General features: G+C 44.5%; 1 protein-coding gene across 2 annotated transcripts in view; it reads left to right on the top strand.

Moving 5' to 3' along the window:
• The window catches only part of Creg2 (cellular repressor of E1A-stimulated genes 2), a 33,647-nt gene extending 27,455 nt beyond the window's left edge, over positions 1-6,192 (top strand). The window contains exons 4-5 of one of the 2 annotated variants that reach the window (XM_006496005.4): positions 1,355-1,438; positions 1,596-6,024. In XM_006496005.4, the coding sequence (XP_006496068.1) occupies positions 1,355-1,438; positions 1,596-1,641 (130 nt within the window). In that variant the 3' untranslated portion in view covers positions 1,642-6,024. Of the gene's footprint in view, positions 1-1,354 lie in introns of both variants that reach the window. The other variant, NM_170597.4, reaches the window with a different exon arrangement.
• Positions 6,193-18,479: the final 12,287 nt, after the last annotated feature.

Raw genomic sequence — 18,479 nt, 5'->3', positions numbered from 1 at the left:
ACGGCGCACAGGCCATTCTGATGGAGGCATTTTTCTCCACTGAACTTTCCTCCTCTCAGATGACTCTGGCTTGTGTCAAGCTGGCAAGAACCAAGCAGCACACATACATGCCTTGCATGAAAGCAAGAGGGCTTTCCTAACTCGATCTGTGCCTCAGGCATGCTCAGACATCTCTATAAAGACCACCATGGTATTTGTTTGTTTCAGACGTCCTTCTGGCCTGCCATTGGCTCTTGACTTGTGATAATCACATCATATATATATATATATATATATATACATATATATATATATATATATATGTGTGTGTGTGTGTGTGTGTGTGTGTGTGTGTGATGGAGACTTTTATTTTTATTAAATCTTACAGAACAGATGGAATGTAGTGTCTGCCTCCGTAGGTATTACAATGTGTTTGGAAGGCAGGCGAGAATGTAGCAGGGGACTCAGGTGGAGCTCTCTGTCCATGCTTCCTGCAGGAATGGAAATCTCCCCAGGAGGAGACACATTTCACAGGCTCCCCATTCTTTCCTACAGACACACACATGGTCTTTTTTGATATTTCCCACTAGCAACTATCACCATCCACTGCACTGGCTGGAAATGAATGTTATCTCTGTGGGTGCCTCCTGTTTGCTCCCTGTACAGCCCTGTAATAAGTACTGCTGTTAGCATTCTGTCTAAACTCCACCCCACAGTTACCTGGCAACAGCCAGGTAGGCCTAACCCACTGTAAAAATGGCTGTTGGCCCCCTCCTCTCTCTCTTGCTTCTCTCTTGCCCTCTTGGACTTTTCCCCTCCCCTCTCCCTTCCCCATTCCCTTCCCTCTCTCTCCACGTGTTCATGGCCTGCCTCTACTTCTCTACTCTCTCCCTCTCTCTACCTTTCTCTGCCTGTACTACCCTCTTAATTCCCTTCCCCATGCCCTAAGTAAATTCTATTCTATACTATACCGTCGAAGAAATGCCTCAGCATGGGTCCGCTGAGACATCGCCTTCCCCCATACCTGACTACACACCCATAGGACATATTGTCTCTCTCTTTACCTTTTTATAAACACATCAATCATAGCCACCACTGATGCAACAGGTGAGGAGACAGCCATAGATGCAGCATTAGCATCTGAACTCATTAGCAGGCTCCAGAACTGAGCGCTTAGCTGCTCTGTATAGAGACTACAGCTTCCTGCCTCCCTGGGGCTCCCCCAGCCCTGGCCCCCACCCTCAGCTCATCAGATTCTACCTCTGCCTGGGTTGAAGAACTCTCAACCCAAATCAGGCCTACAAGCGGGAGGTCCCCTGGGACTGGCCCAGGTGGAGAACTGAAGGTTCACTGCGCTATCCCTTTGCTCCTGCAGGCACCCAGGGATGAGGAAGTGGCCCCGACAGTATGAATGGTTCTTCATGAAGATGTGGGTAGAACACATCTGGCTTCAGAAATGGTATGGAGGTGTATCTGACATCCCGAGGGAGGAATACTTCAAGGCAGCTCCAAGGAAGGCCTGATAGTAACACAAAAGTCTTGGGGTTTGCATCAAAATGAAGACCTTTGAAGTAAAGAAGCCAGACAGTCTCTGACTGCCGTCTCTTTGTTTGAAGGGTGCCCAGCTGCCCTGTCACCCTACAGCAGAATGAGAAAAGATGAACAGGGAGCCTTGGGCTAGAGTTGAGATTCATCGGAGTGGTCCTTTGCCGACCCATCATCTACACAGGCACTCATAGAGACGTTTCTGTTTATGCCGTACGCCGTACTCAATCCAGACACACCCATTTGGAAATCTTGGTTGTCAAAATGGAAGTGGTAGTTGCTAATCCTGTCCTTTAAAAACAAACAAACAAACAACGCCTGTATGTAGCATGTTATTGCCTTCTATCATGAGAACACCGTGTTGCTTACCATCCACAAGTCGTGCTTTGGATGGAAGCTCGTTGCATAAAAAGAGCTGGGCGTGCATCACACAGCGTGGCTGTGGGGTTGGGGGATGGGAGGCTCTTTGTCTGAAGGTTGTTCACTAGGTCACTGAGTTGCAGATGTGTTTTCTAGAATGTACAGGTCACTTGGGGAGCCTTTCTCCCACTGTGGCATAGCAAATAGAGTAAGCACATGCAGGTTTGTGCATGGCCTGCTCTGTGTGAGCAGACTACAGCAGAACATTAACGAGAATGAAGTAGCTTTGCCATTGAGCTTCCAGGATTCCCACTGTTAATATTTCCGGTAGAAAGTGCCCCTCTACTATTCAGGAAGTGTGGTGTTCAAGGTAAGAAGCGCCTCCTTCCACACGGTGTAGCAAAGACAGAGGGAAGAATGCAAGGGAGAAAGCAAAGGCAGAAGGAGCCTGAGAGTCGGCTCACTGCCTAGCCTCAGGCCAGACCCTCAATAGAATCACCTCACTTAAGCCCTACCCAGTCAGATGCTCGGCCTGGTGTCTCCTTCAGACCCGGAGGCTGAGGCTTAGAAAGCACCAGTCAGCACCCCAAGATCATTGTGTGTTCACCGCACACAGTGGGCGAGACGCTCCCCCTGTGTTTCCAATTTTTAAAATGTGTTACTGAAATGCACAGAGGGTCATCAGACACAGGCTGTGATTTTAAAGGACAATGACTAACTGGCCTGCTGGGGGAGTGCCCGGTGCAGGGGTAGGTAGCATGCTCTGAACTTGTTCAACAAACCATTTACAAGAGCTCCTGGCATTCGGAGGAGACTAAACTGAAACTGTGTACGTACCTGGGGCCTGACTGGACCAGAGCACACACCGCCAAGGCCAAGTTTTCTAACTTTCCACAATGACAAGACATTCTCTATGATGGATCAGGTATGTTGTATAACAAAAAAACACATCACCAACATAGAAAATATACACATTCTTAAAATAATTTTGTTTAACAAAGTAAGACGCGAACAGAGCTTGTGTTGTTAAAACCTATCTAAGTACTAATTACTAGAAACCTAGCAGAGCTGCAGAATCCTTTTTTTATTTGACATAAGCCAGCTCACAAGAGTTCCCAGCAATCATTATTTCTAATACATAATTATAGGGTGGCTTTGTTAGAGGTATTTCCTATTTCCAGGGTTTAAATTTATTGCTACTCCCAATTTAGAAGAAGGTGGAGGGCCGGAAGAACAAGCTGCAGGTGTCAGGTACTCCATAGGTCAACCTCAGATATCAGTCCTTGAAGCATCACTGCCTCTCATGGCTTCCTCATCATGGCTTCCCAGACCACCTCACTGGTACCTTTTGCTATGTTAGCTTGTTATGAGTTAGCTCCTTAAGGACTCCTGAGGCGTCAAAGGCTTTGAAGAGCAGGTTCCAATTAGAAACCCCAAAGAGCATTATCAGCTATTTATCAAAATTACAAGAAATGAAATCTGAATGGTCTGGACACCAAGAACAATGGGCTTGAATCAGATGGTCCCTCTTCAGGCAATTTGTGTTTCAGCAAATCTCCAGGAATTTATAGCAAGTTTAAATTTGTAGTTTTAGACATAGCAACAAGGCAAGAAAAAGAAATTAAATGTGTACAAATTGGAAAGAAAGGAATAAAAGTCTCCTTATTTACAAGGACATGATTAACTACATAGAAAATTGCACATAATCTACTTAAAAAAAAAAACAGCAGAAGCTGGAGAGATGGTTCAGCTGTTAAGAGCACTGGCTGCTCTTCCAAAGGATCCAGGTTCAATTCCCAGAACCCACACGGCAGCTCACAACTGTCTGGAACTCCAGTTCCAAGGGATCCAACATACACATGAAGACTTACAAATGATGGGGCCAGCAAGATGGTTCAGCCAGTAAAGGCGCTAACCAAGCAGCTCTGATGACCTGAGTTCAATTCCTGAAACCCACCAATAATGGTGGGAAGAGAGACATGACTTCACAAAGTTTTCCTCTAACCTCCTTCTGTATACTACAGCATAATGTGTGCCCCCCCACACACACACCATTCACACACAATTAAAAAACACTTACACATGAATTATCCTTAACATGAGAAAACTGGAATCAGCTGGGCATGATGCTGCATGTCTTTAATCCCAACACGTGGGAGGTAGAGGCAGGCAGATCTCTGTGGAATCGAGGCCAGCCTGGTCTACATGTTCAGGACGGCCAGGGTTACCTAGAGAGACCCCCCCCCCCCTCTCTCTCTCTCACACACACACACACACACACACACACACACACACACACACACACACAAACACACAAACACACTCACTCCTGGAATCAACTAGATGTCCTTCAATCCTTTGATCTGGTGTCTGGCGAGACCAATTGTGGTATATCTATACCATAGAATAGTACTCAACAATATAAAGGAGCTAATTACTGATACAAGAGGCAGCTTTTGTGAATCTTCAGAAGATTATGCTAAGTGATTAAAGCAAGCCATAAGAGTGTTCAAATTATATAATTCTATTCATGTAACATTCTGAATGTGACCTTTAAGAATGAAGACCTTTCAGAAAGGGGGCTGTAGAGTGAGACAGGAGAACCTAACTGTAAGTAGATAATGACGGATTCTTACAGTGATGGAAGCCCCCTACCTTGAACCAAATCATTATTAAATTGGAAACTGGGTAAGATGAATATAGGGTCTCTTCATATTACTTCTTAAAACTGCATCTGCATCTTTAATTATCTATAGCATCTACAATTACCTCAGAGGGAACTATTTAATGGGAAAACTCAAGTAGACATTCTCGCATCTCACTTGTAAGTCCCTAAGGAAATGAACTGTCATATATCAAAATATAGCAGAGATGACACAAGATGAACTGTTCCCAAAATATATCAAGAGAGGAGACAAGATGAACTACTACATATCAAAATGTAGCAGAGAAGAGACATTCCCCTTGTTAATCACTAATATATATACACACATCTGCGGGAGCCATGGACTCTTCTTTTAAAAGTTTTCTAAATGTATCCAATTTAATGCTGAACACAAATGACTAAGCACCTGGCAGGGGCTGGGGTACCTTTCAGCAGAGCCTTTGCTGAGCATGAAGCAGGGGTGCAACCCCAGCACCATGAAAATGAAAACTGGCTAGATGTGCCTGGGTATGCTGTACAAATTTTCTACGAGACATTTAGAAGAGATGGGTTTCTTCAAGTTTCTGGCAGATACGTGTTGAGGATATAGAAGTGATCAAGTCTGTCAATTAGGTTTTCTCGCCCCAATAGTCATCCTCTAATCTGGGATGGGAGGTAGTCTTTGCTATGAGTTTGTCATGGCTTGCCACAAACACAAAGCTAGCACGTCAGTGAGACGCTGCTGCTTCTGCTGCCCTTAGTACATATTGACTCTTGGTGACTGTGTTCTTTTAGGATTGAAATGTGTTCTTGTATTTCACTGTTAATAACATGGCTGTCACTAGTGAAGTATTTATTGATGGCAGACTTCTCTAGGATCACCCATTGATGTTCATCCGATTGTGGTAGCAAGACACTCATGGGAAACTTAATTGCGGTTTGTCTGTCCCGGGTACTGCACGGAGAGCACAAAGTCTGTTTTCACACCAGGTATGTCTGTTTCATCAAAGACTGTTTCATTCCTAGTACAACTTCCGTGCTTGACTATGATATCCTAAAGATATTGGGTAGTTCTACACAGTCTTCTTAATGAACTGTTATAAACAACATTATTAGGTTCCTGAAAAGAACAGAGGCTACTATACAGTACATCTGCTGAGAACCCATCCAACGGAAAGAAAAGAATGAGCGTTTGTACCTCTTCCCTGCTGAGACTGATCTTGCTGCCGTGCCCAGGCTGATCCTGAAACCCTAGGCTCAGGCAATCCTCCAGAGCTGCTGGGACTCACGTGCTTTGCCATCGATCATGGCTGCTGTGACTTTATGAGGCTCTGAGTTATGGGAACTTTATCTACTGACCTAGAAATACTGTTGTAAATTCCAGCCCAACTGCGGCAGGAGTGCAAGGGACCCTGTTCCTGGCTGCCAGCTGCAACCACGGCTGCACACACATGCACAGAATAAATGGGCTTAGTGGGGTTTTCTTTTAACTAAAACAAAGAGAAGAGAAGAGGGCGTGAAATTGAGAGGTGGACTTGGGAGTAGATCCCAGGGGAGCTGAGGGGGAAATTGGGGTGGAGGGGTATGATAATATTTCTTTGTAAACATATACTAAATTGTCAAAGAATAACAATATATAAATAAAAAGAAATGCTATTGCTGCCACGTTTTAGATTTCCCAGTCTTAAAGTAGTTAACCAATTGATTGCCTGCTGATTTAATTGTGTGTGTGTATGTATGCCTACACTATATATAGATATGTTTGCATATGTACACATTTGTGTATGCACATATGCATACAGGTGTGCATACATGCCATGTGTGTACATTTATAGGCCTGAAGTCAATGTTAGGCATTCTCCTTAAGTGCTTCCCACCTTAATCTTTTAAGAGTGTGTGTTTGTGTATTTGTGTGTGTTTGTGTGTGTATGTGAGTGTGTGTTTGTGTATATGTATGTGTGTATGTGTGTGTGAGTATATGTGTGTGTGTATGTGTATATATGTATGTGTATGGTATGTGTGTGTGTATATATGTATATGTGTAGGAGTGTGTGTGTATGTATGTGTGAGTGTGTATGTGTCTGTATGTGTGCATGTGTGTATGTGTGCATGTGTATATGTGTGTATATACACACAGAGAGAGATCAAAGGAGAACATCATGTGTCCCATTCATTACTCTTTACCTTATTCCCCTGCAACAGGGTCTCTCTGAACCACAGCTTAACTGGCAGCTAAGTGACCCTCCTATCTTGTCCTTCCACAGAATGGGGTTACAGGTGTGTGGTGCTGATGTGGCCAGGCCTGGATTTTTACATGGGTGCTGGGATTTGAAATCAGGACATATATGTACCTAACAGGCATTTATACTGGCTGAGCCATTACCCCAGCTCCCTCCACTTTGTTTTTAAGACGAGGTCTCTCACTAACCCTGGTGCTTACTAAGTTGGCTGGGCTGGTTGCTGAGCTCAGCATTCTGCCTGAATCTGTTCTCCCAGTACTGGGCTTACAGGAACCCAGGTCCTCAGGTTTGTGTGCTAGAACTCTGCAGACTGAGCCAACTGCCCAGGCCCTGCATTTGCTAGTTTGTTTCCTTTTGTTTGGCTTTTGGTTTTTCTAGACAGGGTTTCTCTGTGTACCCCCTGACTGTCCTGAAACTCACTCTGTAGACCAGGCTGGCCTCGAACTCAGAAATCCGCCTGCCTCTGCCTCCCAAGTGCTGGGATTAAAGGCATGTGCCACCACTGCCTGGCATAATATAGAAGGAGGAAAAGTCTGGGCTCACAGTTAGAGGGAGATCATTTCTGGAGATAGCCTGCTCCAAGGTGTGGGCAAGGGACTGAGGTAGGGGTGTAGCATAACAGCTATATTAAAAACAGTAAGTTTTAAATACAGCTGTTATTCCTACAGACCAGGACTAAGAAAAAGTCCTGCTTTATACGCGAAAAGAAGACATCAAAGGTCATACAAGAATGTGGAGCACCCATGAGAATGCTCCATCATGGGAGACTGAGGCTTTCACGGATGGACCAATATCTCTCCTTAGGCTAACAATGCCAGCTCACCCCAGAGTGGGATGTGGGTCTTCATGCAGCAAGGTTGGGAAATGCTACACCCCCACCTCAGTCCTCAGTCCCTTGCCCACACCTTGGAGCAGGCTATCTCCAGAACTGATCTCCCTCTAACTGTGAGCCCAGACTCTTCCTCCTTCTAGCCATAAAGCCCAAGCAGCTACTTGCCCACCACGCCTATTCAGAAGGGTTAGAGAAGCAGAAGAGGTCTACAGTGGACAGCAAGCCAGTGACCCTGCCCACAAAGTAGGCCTGTGGATATCAAGGTCCACCAATTCAGCCAGCATCCTCAGCATCTGCCGTTGCCAGGCTAACCACATAACACACTCCATCCTTGGACAATTCCTATATTTATCTCTGTGCTGACTCTCTGTGTATGTATCCATCCCAAGGACTGGCTCCCATTGTAAACCTGGAGTCCACATTTTTAAAGTCCACATATTTGACTGGGCATGCCCTCAAGGGATTACTTAGACAGCAGCCACGCTTTCTCTTCCTGCGGAATGGCTCTGTGTGTAGGCAAAGCAAAAGTCAGGTGGGAACAGCTACAGTAGCTAAAAGGATGGTTAAGGGACTTATAGGAGACATCTGGCTGTCCCTGCGAGTGGCCTTGAACTCACTGGGCAGAAGATCACTTTGAATATCTGATCCTTCCACTTGTGAGCATCCTTCCTCCTCAACATGAGATTACAGGCATGATCAACCACATCCAGGTTTGTGTCCTGCCAGTGTCTGAACCCTTCAGGGCTCCATGCATGCAACATAAATATTCTACCAACCTAGCTACATCCCCTGGCCCAGGAATATTAATTTTTAAAGAAATAGGAATTTCTGGGGGCTATTGTTTTGGACTGAGCTTCTACACTGAGCCCCAAAAGACCAGGGTAAAATTTAAGATGGAGTCACAATTGCTAGAGTGTAAAACCATTATGCTGAAACCAGGGGACTAATGCAATCTTGTGAGGAATTGGACTTAAGGGATGTTCTGGTTTTAAAGAACAAGTCTCCCACAGGCTTGCTGCGTGGTCTGAACACTGGTCCCCAGCCATTGATGGAGTTTACAGAGGTAGGGAAATGTTTGGGGTGGGGCCTAGCTGCAAAAGTCCCAATTGATAGAGGTGGCCTACGAGGTCATTGCTGCCCCTCACTCCTGTCTGGCTCTCTGCTTTCCATCACAGCTGCACAAACGTAACCAAGCAGAGGAGAGATCAGAGAGAGAGACTAGTTTCAATGGATGGGATACGGTGACAGAAATAACCGGGCATGCAACAGCCATTTTTTTTTTTTTTTTTTTTTTTTTTTTTTTTTTTTGGTCATTGGTGTTAGTTACCCTGACTCTACAAGCCGGGAACACCATTTAGCTTCTTGCTTCTTGTTTGTGCTTCGCTCCTCCTCCTGCTCCTCCTGCTCCTCCTCCTCCTCCTCCTCTCAGCTCACTGGGACACCAACACTGGTCTGTAGTGTCTTCCCCCATACTAGAACTTAAAATTGGTTTGGAGACAGAATTGACTTCATTTCATTGCTTCACCAACTTTCAAGCACGAGGGGTTCGTTTCTACCTCAGTTTCTCCCCACTAGAACGAGATTATCCCCAAGCCTGCTTGGCTCACCGTAGGGGGGCTATAGTGCTGGCTGTGCCTCGACGTCCCTCGTTTTTTCACATCCCACAGAAGCCCTTTGTCTACTGTCGGATCCCCCTGGCAAGAACCGAGGTATCTGAGGATGAATGGTTTCACTTCTTGCTCTGATCGTCCTTACCTGCTCCATGTCTCACGGTGGTTTCTTCATCTCCTGGACATTTCTAGATAAGCGGTGGGACCTTTGGGAGTTTCTAACAAACTTACAGTTTCCAAACTTGGGAATTTTGTAGGAGGCAAAGATTTAGTGCGCCCCCTGGTGACTGAGCAGTGGAACTTTATTTACAGTCGCTTGTCCTTGAAGCAAACATTAAACCCCATCTTGACTCAACTTCTTTCCTTCCCCCATGCTTTGGGGAAGTCCAATAAGGATGGAGGTGGGTCTTACTCCTCCGCTCCTGGGGTTGCCCTCCTCTCTTACTTCTTCAATATCCTCAGCGCAGCTACTGAAGCCCCCGCCAGGGTCCAGGATCCAGATACAGGCTGTAGGAACAGCTACTTGTAAAAGATGAGGAGGGCAGAACAGAGAAGCCTTTCCCAAGTGTGCTTACTCAGGCCTTGTGTGAGCCGGAGGCTAGAGTTAGATCAGTTGGCTGATTGTTAGAATCGCTCCAGGCTAGAGAACATTGGAGACCAGACCCTACAGAAGCAGGTTTTCCTTTAATCAGAACAGCCAAGGGCAGAAGCCACTCCTGGGGAATGTGCTTAGGAGTGGGGGTGGGGGGTGGGGCGGGTTGGAGTTTTATAGGGCAGAAAAGGGAACTTCTGTAGTGGGAGATTACATCTGCTTCCTTCCCCTGCAGTCTTCAAGCTTGTAAATGCTCTTCTTATCAAGAGCTCACTGGGTCCTAACTTCCTGCAGAAGATGCTGCCTTTGTGTTAACCTACCTGTCCTGGAGTTGCTCAGCTCGCCCGCCCGAGGCTTTTGGGTTGTTTGGCCTTGAGCCGTATCAGCACCAGATGTTTTCAGACACCTAGAGAGGCTACGCAGCTTGCACCGGCTCCCGAAAGTACCGGCCCCAGACACATCTATTTCCAACAGTGTGGACTTTTCTCTGTAGCCATTGCCACGGGGGTCAGAGCATTTCTCTCGAGGGCCTAGCAGAGAGACCGCAGTGACTGCCACAAACAGGCAAGGCCAGTGCGCGCAAGGCCAGCGCACTGGCCACACTTCCCTTCAGTAAGGCAAAAGGGAGTTTTTCTCCATTTTTCTGAGAAACCAGGAGAAAAGGTTAATGCTCAAATTTCCCAAACCTGTTTCAGTTGTGATTCTTAACTTCCTTCTGCCTCTGCCAAGGGGCTCACACTCACACAAAGAAACCAGAGGTAACCTAATCTCATCCTCTTGGTCCATCCTCCTGTCGCAGCCTTCCAAGAGGAATAGCGTGAGCCCGCAAAGCCCCTTCTTGTTTCTATTTTCTTCATCATTTTACTGTCTATAAAGTAAGCCTTCAGTACTTGGTTCCAGGAAAACTTACTGCATCTGATAGAACTAAGAGCCATCGGATTCCAGAAACACAAATGAGGCAGTCAAGATCTTTAAACTAAAAGTAACATCATCTAGATCTTTTTATTTTAGAATTTATTTTGAAGTTGTGTGTGTGTGTGTGTCTAAATGTAGTGTTGTACATGTGAGTGCAGCACCCACAGAGGCCAGAATCGGGCACCAGATCCCCTGGAGCTGGAATTACAAGCAGTTGTGAACTGCCCCCAAAGGCTGCTAGGACCAGAATTCCATCTGCTGCAGAGTCCTGTGGGCCCTTAACCTCTGCACCGTCTCTCCAAGCCCTCTAGATTTAGATCTATCTTGTGCAAAAGTCATCTTTCCATAAATACTTGGAAAAGATCATGTATTTATCTTGAATGTTTCGTGGGGTTTGTTTGTCTTGGGACATATTAATCATTGTTACTGCTTGTCCTATAGTGTCCTATATTCTGCAAGTATATTCTGGTGGATATCGCTTATAAAGAATATCTCTGTCCAGATGCTTTTATTGAAAAAGTAATAATTACCTCAGAGTAAGAGTCTTATGAATCAGGCCAGGATATAAGCAACAGACAGCGCCAGCTGTGAGAGAAACTGAAAACTGTAAGCCCCTCAAGGTCACTGTGCAGCTGTCCAAGGTCAGACAAAAGCCCTATGGAGCCTTTTAGGCTTTCTGGAGTGGGTGGGAGAGAGACTTTCTCCTCACATCCTAACACATCAGAAACTTTTGAACCAGCTTGGCAAGAAAGGCTTCACCTATGCCTGGGGGGTTCTGAGTCTTTGATCGGAAGTTTTCCCACACAGGTGCAGCTCCATCGCAATACTAACAGCCACCCTGCTTCCCAGTCCCAGGCACAGCCCTGCATCTAACCTGTAGGTTAGACTCTCACAGGAGGCCTCTTTACCTTAAGGCAGTGGTTCTCAGCCTTCCTCAAGGGGCTCGAGACCCCTTTGGCAAACCTCTATTTCCAAAAATATTAATATTACAATTCATAAAGGTAGCAAAATTACTGTTAGGAAGTAGAAATGGAATAATGTTATGCTCGAGGAGTCACTACGACACAGGGGTCACGGCATTTGGAAAGTTGAGAGCCACTGCCTTTAGGGCATCGAACCTAACTTGGTTTAATTTTTACCCATAAGCCTCTTTTCCCCAAGGAACATCCTAACCTGTTTCTGGTAGCCTGCCCAGTAGTTCCACTGATCCATGCTCTCCTGATTTAAAGTGCCCTGTGGCATTTTACTAAGTCAACACAGTGACCCCCACAAGTCCAATATCATAGTCAGGGCAAATCCACCCTGCTCCCTAGTCCCCAGAGGAGTTAAGGAGCCACACAGCTGTGATGAGCACACCCACGGATCTTAAAGAGCAGAGTGAATGGCTGGGCAGTGGTGCCTTTAATCCCAGCAATGGGGAAGCAGAGCAGGTGGATCTCTCTGAGTTTAAGACAAGCCTGGGCTACATAGTGAGACCCTGTCTTAAGAGGAAAAGATGGAGGAGGAGGAAGAGGAGGAGGAGGAGGAGAGGAGGGGGAAGTCTAGAAGAGGTGTTTACCTAAATTCAAAACAGACAAATGGAACAAAGTCTTTATTTCCCAACAGGGAATGCAGTCAAGTGACCCAGAATCCAGACTGGGTGGTCTATTCCTCCTCAGGAGACCGTGACAACTAAATGCCACCATGTCACCGTGTCACCATGTCACCGATGGAGCTAACATTCCTGGCACTCTTGCATGCTCACGAGACATTCTTTAGTGAGGTAATATGTTGATTTAATTGCAACCATCTAAAGTTTGGGGATGCCCCACAATGACAAGTACCAACTTCTCTGCTTAGGTAATAGACTGGGTTTCATTGCTTTAGTTATCTGCTGCTCTGATACAGATTACTTATGCACACAGCCCAAATTAGTTACTTAAAACAACACACATAAGCCACGCATGGTAGTATATGCCTGTAGTCCTAGCTTTCAGGAGGCCGAGGCAGGAGGATGGCAAATTGAGGCAAGTATGAGCTGCGCAATGAAAGACTGTCTCAAATGACCAGAAACAAACAAAAATCCACCAGTATCTCACTTAATTTCAGAGGCTGGGAATGTATGTATATGTATATGTATATGTATATGTATATGTATATGTATATGTATATGTATATGTAATTAGCACTAGCTTTGGATAGCTCACGCCAGAATATCCAACGTCCTCTTCTGGCCACCTCAGGTACTGCACTCATATGCACCAACCCACACACATCAACATATAATTTTTTAAACACCGTACAACCAGATACAATATCATATGCCTGTAGTCCAGTTCCTTGGGAAACTGAGGCAGGGAAGTCACGTGAATCCATGAGTCTGAGATCAGTCTAGGCAGCATACTGTGACTTAAGTCTTTAAAATAAACAAATAGGGATTGTGAGCGTAGCTCAATGAAAGAGCATGGGAAGAATAAATATTGTATAAATATCCATCTACCCATGGGATGAATAAATATTGCTTCAATGTTCATCTTCCCATGGGTAGAATAAATATTGTTTAAGTGTCCATTACCCAAAGTAATCTACAGAGTCAATGAAGTCCCTATGAAAATATCAAGAGTCAAGCTATTTTAGAACAATGTGAAAATTATTGCAGAGACACCTATAATAGAAACTACTCATTGTTACCATGGCCAAAGGATACTGTCACCAAGGAAAACAGTATTTGTATCCATGTGTGACAGACATGTGGAAGACCTCCCTCAGAGGCAAAATAGGACCACCTGCACCCTCAAAAAAAAAAAAAAAAAAAAAGATAAGGTGAGGAGCTTGTGAAGGGAGGGTTTGTTCATGTGGCTACCGGAGAGTAGCCATCTGGAAGGCTACACCGGAAGTATAGCTTGAACAAAGAACACCACAGCGTCCTACAAGGACCTGTGCACACAAACAGGCCAGCCTTAGATTGACACCACGCCACTTTTGTTACTAATCCAAGGATTACTGATTCAAGACATCAGATGTAATTCTTCTTGGCTTTTGAAACCTCCCTTTTCCTCAACCCCTGGAACACACCATGGCTCACCACGGTGCAGGAGACACACACACACACACACCCCTCCAACATGCTGATATTCTCAGGCAGGTAGTGTCATCTCTCTGGTGGATTTATTTAATTAATGATGGTGTAAATTCTCTCAATTTTTCCAGTAATTGTGTAGCCATTGCTTTTTCATTGCTGCAACCACAGTAGCTATGGGAAACAACTTAAGAGAGAGAAAAACGTATTTTTTCTGTTCTGTTTTGGTTTTGTGTGTGTGTGTGTGTGTGTGTGTGTGTGTGTTTGTTTGTTTGGTCCATGGTGTCCTAACAGCTCCGAACACTGGGGGAGACGTGTGTAAAGGCTGTTCACATCTTGGTAGACGGGGTAAGCAGACAGTGAGGCAGGAAGCCCACCCTTAATGACCTACTTGTACTTGCTAGACAGCACTTGTTAGAGATTCCAGAGCCTTCTAAATTAGCACCATCAGCCGGAGACCAGGCATCAAAGCATACACCTGTGGGGGCGTCTCAGTGTCACTCCATAACACCTGGGGAGTCGTTCACCCCCAGATGGGTTCCTTCCCTGTCTTCTGGCTCTTCTTGTCAATCACCAGGCTAATGTGCAAATGCTGTGACTAAGCACTTACCCTTCTCGAACCAATAAATATAAAGTCTTTGAGCTGAGTTATCAAATTGAATGCTCCACGCTCAAAACAGCAAATTCAAACAAATTTTCGATCATTCTCCAGTATGTTTTATGATTGTTTTGAAAATGGATTGCAATAATGATTTATAATAGTCACATATATTTTACAATATAATTTGCAATAATAAATTATAACAATAATGTCAGGTTGGAGTTATCTTACACCATTCAAGATTGTTTGAGAAGTTGATTAATTCCATCTTACTTTTTGAATTATGAAGTATATCTTTATAATATACTAGACACCCATTCATTAAAAAGCCATCTTTTTAATTTTATTTGAACAAATAAACCATTTCTATCATCTATCATTTATCTATTTTTCTCTCTCTCCCTCCTTTCTCCTTTTCCCACTGTAAGAAATAAAATCTGGAGGTTTACGTTCAAAGATGCCTTGGTTCAATTTAGGTCCAGAAACTTCAGAAAACTCTCAAGCCTGCTGACCAATGCCTGACTGTGCCCCCTCCCCAGGGGAGGGGAGGGGGGAGGTGGGAGGGGGAGGGGGAGGGGGAGGGCTGTGGGATATCCCAGCCCCCTGTTCTCCCCTCCCCCATCTTCTCTCTCTCTTCCTTCCTCCCTCCCTCTTTTTCCCTCCTCCCCTCTAACGCACACTTTAGACCTAAGTGTATTTATGTCAAGCGTCCCACAAGACCCTCGTCTGGACCTGAGATCCCCACGCCCGCCCACCTGTCCATCATTTTTCTTTCCATCTTTAACTCCGCAGCAGGCAAAAGAGAGTAACAAAACAGCCCGACTGCAAGCCTGGTGCCCTTGAGACCGGTGGATAGTGAAGCAGTGCCAACAGACCTTATCTGATCTCTCATGATGTTATATTTTAATATCTCACGGAGTAAAAATAACTACGGTGATACAGAGAGGCCTGAAGCTTCGCTGTGAGGAGCTGAGCCAGGGAGAAAAGGCTCTGTGTGGACCGCCCCTGACTGCCTCCGCCTCCTCAGTCAGTTTCAATGTTGTGAACCGTAGATTTGATGGTGTTCTCTCTGTTGATATTGGATGATGCACTATCTACCTTCTTACCTACCAACCTCTTATTCGTTACTCTCGTACTCTGGCCTGCTATATACTCAGTAAGCTCACTGCAAATAGGGTTAGGCTTATTGTTGATAAGTCCCCAGACCATCCAGGTCATCTGGCTTAAGAACAAACAGCGAGGAGCCAGAGAACATGGGCACCTTCTCAGAGGTGGAAGAAGAGAAGAATTCTGTTCTGACACTCCCGTGAAAAATGCCACAGCTGTGCTGACACCTCGACTCTAACTCTTCTCGAGAATTTATTTACAATTCTGACGCTGCCACCCCCACGTTTTTTAAGATAATAAATGTGTCAGGTCTTAGGCCATTGAGCTTAAGGTGTTTTGTCATACAGGAAGAGGAAGCCAGGTCACTACATAACAGTGATAAATTTATTCGCAGGGCAAACAAGTGAAAGCGGAAACTTACTGTTACAAATCTGACCTTGGCGTCCACTCAGAGGTCAGTTACAGTTATAAACCTGATCTGAGACTTCCCCTTGCAGCTCTTTTGTCTGGAGGTCAGAACCTAACTGAAGTCTGTCCTTAAGGGTATGTGATGAGCTATCTCTCCCCTTCTCACCTCTCTTCTCGCCCTCCCTCTTCTCTCCTTCCATGACCACCATGAGGTGGGTGGCTTTGCTCTGGAACATGTTTACCACATGTCGTGCCCTGAAGCCAAGTGGTCAGAGGCCGAAATCTTGAGCCAAATGAACCTTTTTCTTCTTCGTCAGTTAGCCAGGGGTTTTCTCACAGTAAACTGGAGGCTGACTAATGCAGAATGCAGAACCCAATCTAAAACAAACCTCAGTTTACATGAATGAGCAACACCTTGCTCGAGTCGATCAAATCAGGTGGCTCTGGAAGGTTTTTTTTTGTTTTTTTATTTTTTTTATGAGATATTTTCTTTATTTACATTTCAACTGCTATCCTGAAAGTTCCCTATACCCTCCCCCCGCCCTGTTCCCCTACCCACCCACTCCCACTTCTTGGTACTGGGGCATATTAAGAAGATTTTTTTTAAAAAAATTAACAAATATAATTGAGTAATACGTGTTAGTTCTTTATGGCAAAGACCTAAGAAGTAAGAATGGGGCAAAATGGAATGAGGTGAGAAGACAGAAAGGAGCCCCTTCCCAACATTCAACTTTTCTCACCACAAATTTACTATTAAGGAAATAACACCCTGGACTTTAAAAAAAAAAAAAAAGATTATTTGAAGCTTTAAATTGAGACTAAAAGATAAGCTGTAATAAACAAAGGATATATTCTTCCAATGCACATCCAGTTGACTGTCCAAACACAGTTAAAACTGTTGTCTTTATACCTGTAAACATTAGAAGATGTTCATCCTCAGGGCGGGGGGAGGGAGTCATAGCTGAGTGAAAGAGACCTTTCTTGGCACGTGCAAAAAGCGCTGAGTCCAATCCCCAGCTCTGTAAACCAACAGACAATATTTTTAAGTCCTGAAGATATATTTTAAAATGTGTATTATGCCAAGCAGTGGTGGCGCATGCCTTTAATCCCAGCACTTGGGAGGCAGAGGCAGGTGGATTTCTGAGTTCGAGGCCAGCCTGGTCTACAGAGTGAGTTCCAGGACAGCCAGGGCTACACAGAGCTTTTTTCTTGGAAAAAAGCAAAAACAAAATTAATTAATTAGTTAATTAAAATGTGTATTACATTATTTATTTATGGGGGCAGCATGTTTGCAGGAAGTCCATTACCAACTAAGCTATCTCACCGTCCCTGAAAAATCCTGGACAGCATCTGAAGAAGATGACGGATGCTCGTCAGCCAGCCCTGCTTCTTCTTATTTTGAAAGGAGAACGCTGAGATCCATATAGACACAAACACGGAAAATTCTTCCTGAGCAGGGCTCTGAGCCTTTGTGTTCACGTTATGCAATCTTATCATAACTCTCTTAATCAATCACCCCCTGTTAGCGAGTTCATGAAAATTTAAAGTTAGTCACTTTTTAAAGTTCTCATAAGGAAGTATCTTGAGACGACTGTGCCTTTTTAATAGTTGGGCGTTTTCAGTCTTTTGATGTAGTTAATAGCTAGTGGGAGTCGCTCCCGGCTTGCTTTATCTATTATACGATTAAAATTCATGAACTTCACTGAAGATAAAAACTGCCTAAGATCTGAGAAGTCTTTTAACTGGCATTCGGCATAAAGATAAGCTAAAACAGACAGTGAGTGAGCTTTCCTGTTGATACCCTTGAATCAAGGTGAAATGGTGGCAGCCTCCCTCCTGTCAGGGCAAACTGCAGCTTCCCGGGTGTCACAGGAAATAAGGCATAGTTGGTTCTGAAGCCAAACAGAAGTGGCCGTAACCTGGAAGCTCAGATTCATTCAAGTTGCTCTAGATACCTTGTTCTAACATGCAAATGGTTTCATGAAGTTTTTATACTTACAGAACAAAAGAAAGTCATGAATTACAGTGCTTCTAAACACACTCGTGAGAACGGCAGGTGGGCGGTCACAGCGAACTTAGCTGTAAGTTTCAGGTGCTGTGTCTCTCAGGCGTTGTCAGTTTTAGCATTGGGAGGGACAAAACTCATGAATGGTCAGTTCATCCATTTTCCTGAGAGTCAGGAGGTATTAGGTAAGACAGAGGTGGGCGGCGAATAACTAGGAAAGGGGCAGAGGCCGTCTAAACTCATTTAGCTCCGGATATACAACATTGCACGTCTTTACAATTCCAAAGTTCTAATCTGCCCCTCATCCTTCCAGAATCTTTAACACAGCTATGGCTTTTTTTTTTTCTTCTAGGAACTTCAGTTCACACAAAATATTCATTGTAAAACAAGGATGCTTAATTTTTTTTTAATTGAAGCAAAATCCCCCAAACAGAGATTTAACCATGTTAAAATTAAACCCAATTCAATGGTGTTACATACATCCAACCATATTGTACAACCAAAACAATCTCCTTTTTTTCCAAAATTTCATCTTCACAGATGTTTAAACATAGTTAGTCACCAAATATTAATAATACATGAA

Source organism: Mus musculus, chromosome 1, assembly GCF_000001635.26.
Source record: "Mus musculus strain C57BL/6J chromosome 1, GRCm38.p6 C57BL/6J".
NCBI lineage: Eukaryota > Metazoa > Chordata > Mammalia > Rodentia > Muridae > Mus > Mus musculus.
The sequence above is the reverse complement of the archived record's forward strand: the minus strand, read 5'-3'. Positions and strand labels throughout refer to the sequence as shown.